At 60.7% G+C, this 12053-nt stretch overlaps 1 protein-coding gene across 3 annotated transcripts in view; it reads left to right on the forward strand.

The window, feature by feature from the left end:
* The window catches only part of FOXK2 (forkhead box K2), a 32029-nt gene extending 20633 nt beyond the window's left edge, over window positions 1-11396 (forward strand). For 2 of the 3 annotated variants that reach the window (XM_024553814.3, XM_053910773.2), the window contains exons 3-9: window positions 472-619; window positions 922-1068; window positions 5366-5559; window positions 6405-6580; window positions 7729-7992; window positions 8105-8287; window positions 9638-11396. In XM_024553814.3, the coding sequence (XP_024409582.3) occupies window positions 472-619; window positions 922-1068; window positions 5366-5559; window positions 6405-6580; window positions 7729-7992; window positions 8105-8287; window positions 9638-9834 (1309 nt within the window). In that variant the 3' untranslated portion in view covers window positions 9835-11396. The remainder of the gene's footprint in view (window positions 1-471; window positions 620-921; window positions 1069-5365; window positions 5560-6404; window positions 6581-7728; window positions 7993-8104; window positions 8288-9637) is intronic. The other variant, XM_053910772.1, reaches the window with a different exon arrangement.
* The last annotated feature ends 657 nt before the right edge of the window (window positions 11397-12053 follow it).

Here is a 12053-nt window from a genome sequence, read left to right on the forward strand (position 1 = left end):
CAGGGTTCCTGGTGCCCCTGCCCGACCTTGGGAAAGGAAGTGCGGTGACACGTGTCCCTGCTCCTGCTGCCCTCACCACGCCCGCCGTGTGCTCGGCCTGGCCCTCCCCGGGCCCCGCGCTGTCGGGGGCCCTCCCCGCTGCAGGCTCTCCCGGACCTTTCTGTGATGGCTGTGGGCACGTCCTTCACAACCTGTCCTCAGCTCCCCAGGGGCTCTGTCTTTGGCCTGTCCGGAGCCTCAGTTTCCCCACTGGTGTGACAGGTGGGCCACCACCTCCCCCAGAGTCTGTGTCACAGTCCCATGAGACGACACGTGGGAACGAGTCCCGGCCCCGCGTGGTCCTCGGGGTGGTGGAGGGCCCAGGGTTCTATGGTAAGCGCTGACGTTCTCTTGCTCACAGCTGGTTGTCCCTGCAGTCGGAGCCCGCGGCCTCTGGGGCAGACTGACAGGACGGTCCCCTCTCGTTCACAGCGCTGCAAACTCCTGCCCGTCCAGCCCCCGGGGAGCAGGGTCTTCAGGGTACAAAATGGGCCGTGTGATGCCGTCTGACCTCAGTTTAATGGCTGACAACTCGCAGCCAGAAAGTGAGAAGGATGCTTCGGGCGGAGACAGCCCAAAGGTAACCGTCCTGTAGCCTGAAGCAGAGCCCAAGCCGTCACGTGGCCGGCACGCCCAGGGACCCCCAGCAGGGCCGCGAGTGCGCGGGGTCCGAGTGGGTGTGGGGCCGGGCGCAGACCGTGGGGACAGGACAGCCCTTGCTCCTTGTGAGGTCACGGGCGCTGTGTCGCGAAGGCTGAGGGTGGCGTGTGCGTGTGCGCACGTGTGCACAGACACACGTGCCTGAAGCCCAGAACCCCGAGTGCTGGAGCCTGCCGTGGGAGTGTGGTAGCTTGAACAGCGTTCCCTCTGTCCCTTGTGCAGGATGACTCGAAGCCCCCCTACTCCTACGCGCAGCTCATCGTGCAGGCGATCACCATGGCTCCCGACAGACAGCTCACCCTGAACGGGATCTACACACACATCACTAAAAACTACCCCTACTACCGGACCGCCGACAAGGGCTGGCAGGTGAGCCTGCGCCGACTTGTCATTGGCCCTGCAGGGGCCCCGCAGATGCTGGGGGGCAGCGGGGAGGAGGGTCAGGCTGTGGGTCTGGGAAGGGCGCAGTGGCAAAGGTGTACCGAGACCAGTGAGGGTCCCGCCTGCTGAGAGGGGACACCGCGGCTGCGAGTGCTGCTCCTTCTGGCCCCTTGTGCCGAGCAGAAGGAGCAGTGGTGGCAGGCGAGCGCCTCCGCCTGCGTACTGTGCTGTGACGCGCCCACGGTGGGAAAGGGGCAGGTGTGGGGGTCGTTCTCTTGCTCCAGTGCAGCCGCTCGGCCTGAAGCGAAGGAGAGTTAGAGCCCAGCTCACGTCTCCCTCTGGCTCTGTCCCGCCTCCCATGTCCGTCGGCCGAGGCTCGTAGCTTTCGGAGTCTGCCCGGAGGTGGGCTTCAGTGGAGGTGGGCTGCAAGCTGCTGCACTGGGGGAGGAAGCCTTTCTTCAGAAGGCATCTCCTCGGCCGGCTGGGACCTGACATGTGGACGCCACACTGCCCGTTTAAGGTGGGGAGCCCACCTGCTCGTCCGCCTGCACTTCAGCCCATGCCTGGGGTGTCCGGGACCCGGGCCTCTCGGAGGACATTTTGCGGTCAGTGCAGAGCATCCATCGTGTAGGCTTCCGCTGTCGCTCCGTTGTCAGACCGCCCCAGCCTGTGGCTTTCCTGCGTCGCTGTGTGGGGAGAGATCGGACAGTGAGGAGGAGGAGGGTGCGTTTCAGATGGGGGACCCGGAGGCTTAGTGAGGAGGAGAAACGCGCCTTCATGACTCTCAAATTCACGACGTGCCCGGAAACGGCTGCCGAGTCCCTCTGAGGCTCCAGGAGGAAATGATCTTGTGGAAAGTGGATTGTGTGAGCCACAGCCGAGTGATGGGGCCGCCATCTGTGTGACTCGGCGCACCTGTCCTCCTGCCTGCAGGTGTGTGAACGTGTCTGAGTGAAGACTCTGCCATCCGGCCCCACGGTGTCCTCTCGGGGGTTCTGGTCATGCCGGAGCCGCTAGGGGCGAGGTGCACATGGGACCCGGCCTCCCTGCCCTGCCTGCGCCTGGAGGGTGCTGCACGGACAGAGAAGGGTCCCGTCCTGCTGCAGGCAGGCTGCTCACAGCTGCACGAGGGGCCACGCAGGGCTTGCCGCACTTGCACCCGCACAGCAGGCTGTGCTGCAGAGGAGCAGGACCCCCCTGCTGGCTGCCGGGAGCCCAGCTCCTGAGCACAGACAGCCAGCCAGGCCTCAGGGCTCTCGAGTCGCTGGCCAGACTCAAGGACCCGTTTCCCTTGCGGTTGTATCCCGTGGTTCCCAATATCCATGTGAGTGAGGACTGCTTCTGAGTATCACAGGTTTTCTTGCTAAAGGCGGCCCAGGTGCCAAGGCCGCGGCCAGTGTGAGGCAGCCTCCCCAGGGCGGACCTCACAGCCCACTGGAGCAGAGTGACGGACCGGACTGCAGGTCAGGCCCCCTCATGTCAGACTCCGTCATCAACGCTGATTTTCATTGAAACCTCTTTTCAGTCCAGACGGCGGTCGTAAGGGTGGTCACACCACCTGCAGGGCACACCTCCTGCTCCGGCCCTTCCTGATGTCGCGAACACGTTCTCTCGGTTCCCTTCTTTCCTCCTGGTCCGCAGCTGCCCAGCCCTGAGCTGCATGGCCCGTTTTCTGTCCTGTGAGTCTCTGAGCTGCTCCCCTGAAGGCGTCTGCACGTGGAACACCTGGTCCCCTTGTCACCCCTCCCGTCTCAGATAGAACTCCTTTCCCTTCTGCAGCCTTGTTCCCTTCTCTTTTGAGAAAAATAACCAAAACGGTCCTTTTTAGAAATGTGGATTTCCAGCCCTGGCTGGTGTGGCTCAGTGGATTGAGTGCCAGCTGCAAACGGGAAGGTTGCTGGTTCGACTCCCTGTCAGGGCACGTACGTGCCTGGGTTGCGGGCCAGGTCAGTTGGGGGCATGCGAGAGGCAGCCACATGTTGATGTTTTTCCCTACCTTCTCCTCTCTCTAAAAATAAATAAACACAGTCTCTTTAAAAAGTAAAATGTGGATTTCCAGGTGGTGTCCTGGCCTCCCGGCGGGTGGGAGGTGTCCGTGGGGGTGCGTCCTAGCCCAGAGTCAGGTCCCTGGGATGCACAGACACTCTTGCCATACCTGGCCCGAGACCTCACGGGGGCCCGCCGCTGCCCTCTGGACGGCTATGGGCCCTGGCTCCGTGTGCGCCGTGGCGCCTGCCTGGTTGGTCTGGAGGGCAGCCTAGAATAAAGCCAGGCGGTCAGAGCAACCCTGGCTGGGGAGACGGCGTGTTCTTTCCTTGCTTCCATCTCTGTGCCGGAATGTTTTCTCAGGGTTTGTCCTTGCAGTTTGCCCAGTCCAGAATTGAGGTGTTTGTGGTGAGTGTGAAGAGTTTGAGAACGTGGGGCTCTCCGCCTCCGGGAGGACCGGAGCTGGTTTCCTACAGTCGAGGGCGTGATCTTTGCCCGCCCTGCCCGCCCCTGCCTGTTGGACTTCCCTTCTGGAAGGTGTTCCACGGCTGTCCTGCGCCTGAGTTTCTCCCTAAGTACTTCCGATGCCACGCGCTCCGTGCCGCGGGCGGGTCGCTGGGCAGACCAGCTGCCCTGGAGAGGCGAGGTCTGAGCAGATGAGCTCAGGGAGGGCGGCGCCCTCTTGGTCGGCCGCGGACTGGAGGGGTGGAAGGGACAGCCACCGGCAGCGTTTGGGGGAGAGAAGGTGCGGGTCCAGCAGCTCCTTTTCTTCACGCCTGGTTCTGAAGAACCTGCCTTTTCTGCCCGGAGCCGTCAAGTCCGAGCCCATGGTTTCGAAGCTGTGGTGTCGTGGTTTGACCATGAAGTGACCTTTGGAAACGCGGTCACTTCACCTGTTTGTCTTGCTGGCTGGAAAACTGCAGGGGCCACTTATCACTGTGGCCTCCTTTGTGCGGGAGGTTGGGGGGGGTCAGACCTCCTCTGTGGGTGCAGACTGGCCCTTGCTATGGGTCGGGACCGCACGGCCGTTCCCTGGTCTGAGAACATCCTTTGTAGTGACCGCGGCGAGGGTGACGGACAGTGTGACAGTGTGACAGCACCTGGTCCGTGTGCCCCAGTGGTCCACATAGTGACAGGCACGTGGTGTTCTGCACTGGGGCTTGCTGGTTACTCCCGTGGTCCCACCTGGGTGGCCAGGGTCCCACAGACTGGTCAGAGGAAAGTGGGACCCCGACCCTGCCCCCCGCAGCTGGAAGGATGGTCTTGTTCTCAGAGAGAGGCTGGTGGCCTGTCCCCATTTGGCTTTGCTCCCCTCAGCCCACGGTCTGGGGACCTGCCTTCTCCTCCACACTAGAGAGGCCTGAGTGCAGCAGGTGGGGGTTGCTTCCCGCCTTTGATGCTGGCGGACTTGGTTTTCTGGGGGAGCTGATAGAGAGGTACTGGCGGCTCATCAGCTGCACCCCGTGATGAAACAAGCTGGCGATACGCGCAGTTATTAAAATGCTCTCAGTCTCACAGCATATGTTTGTTCACGAAATTCTGGGCCTCACCACGCACGGCCCACCTGCGTGTCGCCAGTGAGGCGCCTGCTGTGTGGCCTTTGGGGGGCTCCAGGCTGCATCACAGTCCTGGCTGCTGAGCCACCTCTGGCAGTTCAGAAGTCAGGCCCTGGCTGGCTTGTCAAGTAGAAGGTTAACTGGGGAATTTAGAAAGGATTGGATGATCCAGAATCTTTCTTTGACTTTATTAACTTTAAACGTAAACGTTCGCGTGAAGCATGGCGTGAACTGAATGCTGGGCTCTCGGGCAGCTTGTCCTTCCGGGCGCTGGGCACGCTGGCTGCAGCAGCGGCTCATCGTGGAAAGGAGAGGGCAGGAGTCGAGGGGGACAGCCGCCACACACCGAGAGTGCTCCGCACGGCCGTCGCCAGGGAGGTGTGATGGACACTGCTCAGCCCTAGACTGGTTTTCTTCTTTGCGGCTTTGCCAGAAACTCCGCCCTGGACTAGTTGGTTTTAAATGGCTAGAGTTCTCTGCTCCAGAAAGTAGTTTAAAGGATTGGCCGTGAGTCTAAACTGGGAGGGACGGCAGGAAAGGTCAGGTGACCGTAGTGACATTCCTTGTTTCCTGCCTGGAAAAATGGTGGAAGCTGACATTGTCCCACTGGAAGTAGCTTCTTTCCTTGTGGCACAGCCTCTGCCCCTCCTGCTGGGGGCGCCTTTGCAAGGCACCCAAACAAAGCATATCTTGACTTCTCAGCAAAGAAGTAGATGAACTCTCTGTGTTTGTCTGTTTCCTAGAATTCAATTCGCCACAACCTCTCTCTGAACCGTTACTTCATCAAAGTGCCACGCTCCCAGGAAGAGCCAGGCAAGGGCTCCTTTTGGAGGGTGGACCCTGCGTCGGAGAGCAAGCTGGTGGAGCAGGCCTTCAGGAAGCGGCGGCCGCGTGGCGTGCCCTGCTTCAGGACCCCCCTGGGGCCGCTCTCGTCCAGGTAAGGAGAAGAGGCCTCGCTTAACGGTCAGCAAGTGCAGCTCCCGTGCATCAGTCCCTTTCCCTTCGGGAAGCGGAGGACGTGGCAGATGCATTATGAGTGAGTGTGGGGGTGGGGACGTGGGCAAACAAAAAGTGTTTCCAGCGGTCGGACACAGGTCAGGCGGTTTTGCACAGACTCTGTTTCCACCGTGCAGTGGTTGCCTCCCCGGCTCCTGGCTCCGTGCACTGCATCGATGCCACACTGGCCTGCGGTGCTGTGTTCTTTCCCTCCGCCCTGAAAACCTCCCTAAAGCTGCCTGGTCGCTGCTTAAACTCAGATTGGTTTGTACAAGGTTAATGGCTTGATTTCAAAATTACACATTTTTGGCTTCATTAAAGGATACTGTTTTTAAACTAAAAAAGAGCCTGGCTGGTGTGGCTCAGTGGGTTAAGCTCCAGCCTGCAATCCGAAAGGTCGCTGGTTCGGTGCCCAGTCAGGGCACAGGCCTGGATTACAGGGCCCCTCCCCAGTGGGGGCGTGTGAGAGGCAACCGATCATTGTTTCTCTCCCTCTCCTTCTCTCTCCCTTCCCCTCTATAAACATAAATAATTTTTTAAATGATGCCAATGTAAGTCTGAACCGCCGGCGTGCACAGTGCCCGCTTGCGCCACCTCACCACTGGGTGCGGGACATGGCCGCGCCTGTCGCTGAATGTCCACCTCCATCATGGTGTCACGGAGAAAGTGAGCGCAAGGGGACACAGTCGGTTGGCAGAAGACTAAATGCACTTGTTAAGCGGCTACGAGGCAGCTTTAGGAGGGCTCCGCCTTTACAAACCCACTGTCTTCTTTCTGGCAACACAGAAGTGCCCCGGCCTCTCCTAACCACGCTGGAGTGCTGTCTGCTCACTCCAGTGGCGCCCAGACCCCCGAGAGCCTGTCCCGGGAAGGCTCGCCAGCCCCCCTGGAGCCTGAGCCCGGCGCCGTGCAGCCCAAACTGGCTGTCATCCAGGAGGCGCGGTCCGCCCAGAGTGCACCAGGTGAGGCGCCGCGGGCAGGCCTGGCGGGAGGGCTGGTGGCTCAGGGAGAAGAAGTGGGAGAGGCTTCGGTGGCTGTGTGCCTCGTACCTGATGCGTGATGTGCAGGGGCGGAGTGTGGTTCTCCAGGCCCCAAGAAACTAACACGCTGTGGTTTAATGGAAAAAACAGTGAGTGTGCCTATGTGACGCTGTGTGGGCACCTGAGACGATTTTGAATTAACCTGCTTCTTAGTTGCTTCATCATTTAAAAGTCTATGAAAAGGTCCTTGGCTGGTGTGGCTCCATGGATTGAGTGCCGGCCTCTGAATCAGGGGGTTGCCGGTTCTATTCCCAGTCAGGGCACATGCCTGGGTAGCGGGTCAGGTCCCCAGTGCAGGGCGCATGAGAGGCAACCACACATTGATGTTTCTCTTCCTTTCTTTTTCCCTCCCTTCCTCTCTCTAAACATAAATTAATAAAATCTTTTTTTAAAAACTACGAAAAAGACCCCCCCCCCAAGAAATAATAAATTGGACATTGATTAGCAGCAAAAAACATCCATTTAATGATTGGTGAACAGTATAAAGTCAAAAATGTGTGTCCTGGAAGTTGAAGAGAACAGATAGTGTGGACACGTGTCAAACTGACGGTGTTCTGGTTCCTAACTGGTTGGCGGGACGGGCGCCTGGCTGTATGGGGGACGTCCCGGGCCCCACTCCTGCCTCCACGGCCTCCTGACTCTGCGGCCTGAATCCAGGGAGCAGGGGCTGTGGGCAGAGCGGCCCTCGGCCACCCTCCTCCCGAACTTCCCAGTCCCCTGGTGCCTGCCAGGGGGTGACAGCATGCGCCCCGGGGACCAGGGCCTCACCCAGGCCCAGTGGGCAGCTTCCTTCCCCCACCCCCGCGTCTGCGTCCTTCCTGAGAGAGGGGACGGAGGGAGAACTGCTGTAAGATGCGAGAGTGGCGCGGACCTTGAGTGGCTGGTGTTCAGGTCTGCGAGCGAGCACCCCATCCAGTCGCTGCATGTCTGTCCTTGTGACAGGCCCAGGGGACAGGCTGCCGGCTTGTACCCTGGTCTGTGTGTCCTCAGCTGTCCGGCGGCCTGGGGAGGCAGGACTGGGGGGCGGGGGACCCTGGACAGCAGTCTCACTGCTGCTCCCTGGCCTGCAGGCTCCCCGCTGTCCAGTCAGCCCGTGCTCATCACCGTGCAGCGGCAGCTGCCCCCGACGATCAAGCCCGTGACCTACACGGTCGCCGCCCCCACACCCACCCCGACCTCGCAGCCGCCCGTTGTGCAGACGGTGCATGTCGTCCACCAGATCCCGGCCGTGTCCGTCACCAGCGTTGCCGGGCAGGCCGTGGTCGCGCAGGCTGCCGTGCTGGCCCCCCCGAAGGCAGAGCCTCAGGAGAACGGGGATCACCGGGAGGTGAAAGGTGAGCCAGCGCCTCCCCGCCAGGGCGCCCTGCAGGCGAGGGCAGCTCGCAGGCCCAGGCAGGTCTTCCTGAGCTGGTGGGGCCCCTCTCAGCTTCCTCCTCTGCGTTTCAGTGAAAGTGGAGCCCGTTCCCGCAATGAGCCGGGTCGTCCAGGCGGCGCAGGGCGGCCCCGTGCAGACGGTCACCATTGTGCAGCACACGGCCCTGGGCCAGCACCAGCTGCCGATCCAGACGGTCACGCAGAACGGGACGCACGCGGTGCCGGTCCCCGCCGCTCACGGCCAGGGCGGCAGCGGTGAGCATGGGGGTGGCCTCCGCCTGTTGCTTCTGGGGGCGTGTTGAGGGTTCCGGTTCCGGCGGGTAGAAGGTTTCTCAGGACACCCAGGACATGCTCGTGGGCGTCAGCTCTTGGGGTCCCCATGGAGGGGCTGTCCGACGAGAGGGGCGTTTCCGAAAACCCAGAGGATGAGGGCTCCCGCGTTTTGTAAGGCACTTGGCTGTAGCCGAGAAGAAACCTGAGGTTTGAGTGATGGGACCCAACGCAGGAAGAGTTTCCTGGGTAGGGGCCCTTGCGGTGGCCCCAGTGGCCCCTGGGAGGGCCTGGCGCCCTGACGCAGACAGTGGAGCGGACGGAACAGACTGAGGGGGCTCGGCTCTTAGAGGAGAGGCGGCGTGCGTGGTGTTCTTATAAATGGGACTGTCTCGTTGACTTCCTTTTTGAGTTGTTCATTGTGCGGCTTGTCGGCAGACTCTTGGGTTTGGATCTGATGCCCGGCGACTGCTGTGCTGGCCTGTCACTGGGAGTGGTGTTCGCGGGGCGGTGTCCCGGGTCGGGGTGGGGGCTGCTGTGTGGGAAGACACGTCGCCCTGCCCGCCTGCCTGCGCTGGCAGGACACGCAGCACAGTGCCCAGTGGCTGTGGCAGGAGCGGCCGGTGCCCTGGTCTTGGGGAGACGCCCAGGCTTGTCCCACTGAGGCTGGTGTCGGCTGTGGGGTGTTGTCCACGGACTTTGGGGGGCTGAGGCACTCTCCCCCTGCGCCTGGTCGGCTGCGTAGTTTCATCGTGCAAGGGGCCGAGTCATCAGTGCTTCTCTGGGCTGAGACGACTGTGGGGTCCCCCTTTGTTCCTTGAGCTCCTGATACACACCCCACTTGCTCGTGGTGAGGAACCTGTTAGAGTGAGGTTCAGTTTCGTTTGCCCAAACTTGGGCGAGGACCTTTGTGTCGGTCTCCCTCAGGGGTGTTGGGTGGCAGCTTCTGGGGCTGCTCGCCCTGCTCCCCAGAAAACCCACCATGCTCTGGCCGTTCTGCAGCCTCTCGGCCCTGCCGGACTGCGGTCTGGGTGGAGGGGCTCTGTCAGTCTCTGCTGGGGCTCTGCCCTAGGCGCTGTCGTGGCAGCGGGGTGTCAGGAAGGAAGGTGGCAGTTGTCAGTGGTCGTCCTGTACAGGCTCGTCTTTCTCCTACACGCCCCGGGGGACGTGCCTCCTTGATGGAAGTCACCTCTTTGAAGGGACAAAGAGATGCCAGCTGTGGGTAGAGCTGACTTGTAGAGTGGACTTGCCACGGAGCCGAGCAGGCCGCAGGGAGAAGCCGAGCCTCTGGGCAGAGCGGGGGTGTCTGGGGTCTGACTCACTGTCTCTCCGCAGCAGCGGCCAGTCCTCTGCACGTGCTGGCAACGCACGCGTCCGCATCCGCCTCCCTGCCCACAAAGCGCCAGGATGGCGGCCAGTCGGAGCAGCCAGAGCTGAAGCGGGTCAAGACCGAGGACAGCGAGAGCATCGTCATCGCCCTGAGCGTGGACCCGCCCCCAGCGCCCGGGAGGGAGAAGGGCGTCCAGAACTAGGGCGGCAGAGCTTTCCCACTCCACCGTCAACTCTGGTGCCAAAAGGAGACACTGCTCTCGCTGAGGCGCGTGCCTCTCGGGGGGCAGAGGGCCCTGCGGTTGGACTTGACGTCAGCGCTGCAAACAAAACCCAGGTGGCCTTAAAACTCCTACAGACGGAAGTCACCCCTGAACTCGAAACCACACAGCCTGGTTCCGGCAGCGCCCCGCCCGGCGCTCATCTTTTAACTCCGAGCAAAGACTCTCGGTCCTTCCGAGTGAAGGTGGCGCCTGGTGCGAGCGGGGCCAGGACAGGCCCTCCTGGAGGGGACGCACAGGGCCGCCCCGCCACCGAGGACCTGAGGGGCTGGCAGACGAGACAGTATTTTGTTGTCCATGTGGATTAGAGTATTTTGAGTACTTCCTTTCTTTACGAAATGACGGGGTCTGCGGCATTTCACAGCACTCCATCTCCACTCGGGAGCTTTGGACTCACGGGGCCTGTAGTGTGGATTTCACAGGGAGGAGAGAAACCACGTAGTTCTGTTTGTTTTTAGCCTATGGGATGATTTGCTTTGTCTGGTTCAAGTTCGGGAGGAGCCACGTGCGGACGGCTGCCGGATGAATTGACAGCTCCGCACGGGCCGCCCGGGTGAACTGCGGGACCCGCGGGCTGCACTTAACTGTATCTCTTGCTACTTTCCGTTGTTTGTTCTTTGTGTTGACCTTGTCCCTGGTTCATTCTCCACTCTCAGTAAAACGAGTCTCCTAAGTATCGTGTGTTCAAAGTGACAGAGCTATTCCTGCTTCGTTTAGGGCCACAGTTCCCTCTGTGATCACACACCCTTTCAGACAGGTGTCTCAGACCTCTCGGCGGCACGCTTGCTGTTTTAGGTGCTGCCACCACCCGGCCTGGTCCGACCAGCTGTCTGCCCGACGGCCCTGCTCGCCCAGGAGCAGCCTCGGGGGCCTCGAGGGTCCGGGCAGCGAAGGCCATGTGGTCGTGCACTGGGACGTCCGGGTGTTTTCCGATTTGTAACAGCAAGTGCCCCTCAACCTGTCGGGACTGAGCCCGCCGCTGAGGCCGACTCCACTCCCACAGACGAGAGCGAGAGGGAAGGAGACAAAGGGGAGGAGGAGGGGCCCCACGGCCACGGCCCAGCTCCCGCGGGAGAAAAGCACCCGCCTTCCGGAGTGTTCCGGGGTCTGGGCTGAGCAGCCGTGCAAATAGAAAGGGGGCTTTGGCCTTATTGTGAACTTTTAAATGTCATCACCGCAACGTTATTTATTTAATGTGGTTATTTTGGTATTTAATTTTTTTTAAAAAGAGGAAAAACCCCTGTATTTTCCTGGTGGGATGAAGCAGCTCAGAATGGTATATTTAGGCAACTTTAAAACATTTATTATTTACCTGAAGACCAAATACGATGACTCTGTTCTCAGTATTGTGTGTCGATCCAAAGTGTGGGGCTGTCACAATGTCGCTGCAGACGGTGCACGTTGAAAACTGCGGAGTCACTGCGCAGCAGCTGGATTTATAACTCAGCCATTTCCAAAATAAAGCGGAACCATCAAGTGCGTGAGCCGCCGTGTGTGACAGACGCAGGTGTGGGCGGGGCTCTCGGGCAGCAGTCCCGCCTCCCAGGCGCTTCACCTGAGCGCTTTCGCGGCCCTGTCTTCCTAAGGTTGGCGATTTGCAAAGTGATGCCGACCGCGCGCCTCGTGCGTGTGGGGTCGGGTCACCGCTCGGAGGGGCCGGCCGGGCGCTCTGGGCAGGCACGTGGACACGTCCGCACCCCTGCCAACATCCGGGGAGACACAGGTTTTCCCCATGTCGCCCATCCCTACGGGGATTATTTCCACCCAAAACGCACACCGCCAGGGGCCGGAGGGGCCTGGGCTGGGTGGTGGGTGAGTGCGCGGTCCTCACTTTGCAGAGAGAGGGCAGTGCTGGCTGCCAGGTGGTGAGGGTGGGCCCTTTCAGAGGCGAGGCTGTGCTTTCCTCCCTCCTCCTGCTCCCTCACTCGCGTGGCTCCCTGATAAGCATGTAGCAATTTAGGGTTATTAAGGGGAAGGCCAGAAGACATGGGTTAGAGAGCTATCATATTCCAAGCAAGTTTTTTAAAAAGATTTTATTTTATTTTTAGAGAAAGGGAGAGTAACATCACTGTGTGGTTTGCCTCTCGCCCACCCCCTACTATGTGCCCTGACTGGGAATCGAACCAGCGACCCTTTGGTTT

The sequence above is a fragment of the Desmodus rotundus genome, chromosome 9 (genome assembly GCF_022682495.2).
Source record: "Desmodus rotundus isolate HL8 chromosome 9, HLdesRot8A.1, whole genome shotgun sequence".
Classification (NCBI taxonomy): Eukaryota; Metazoa; Chordata; class Mammalia; order Chiroptera; family Phyllostomidae; genus Desmodus; species Desmodus rotundus.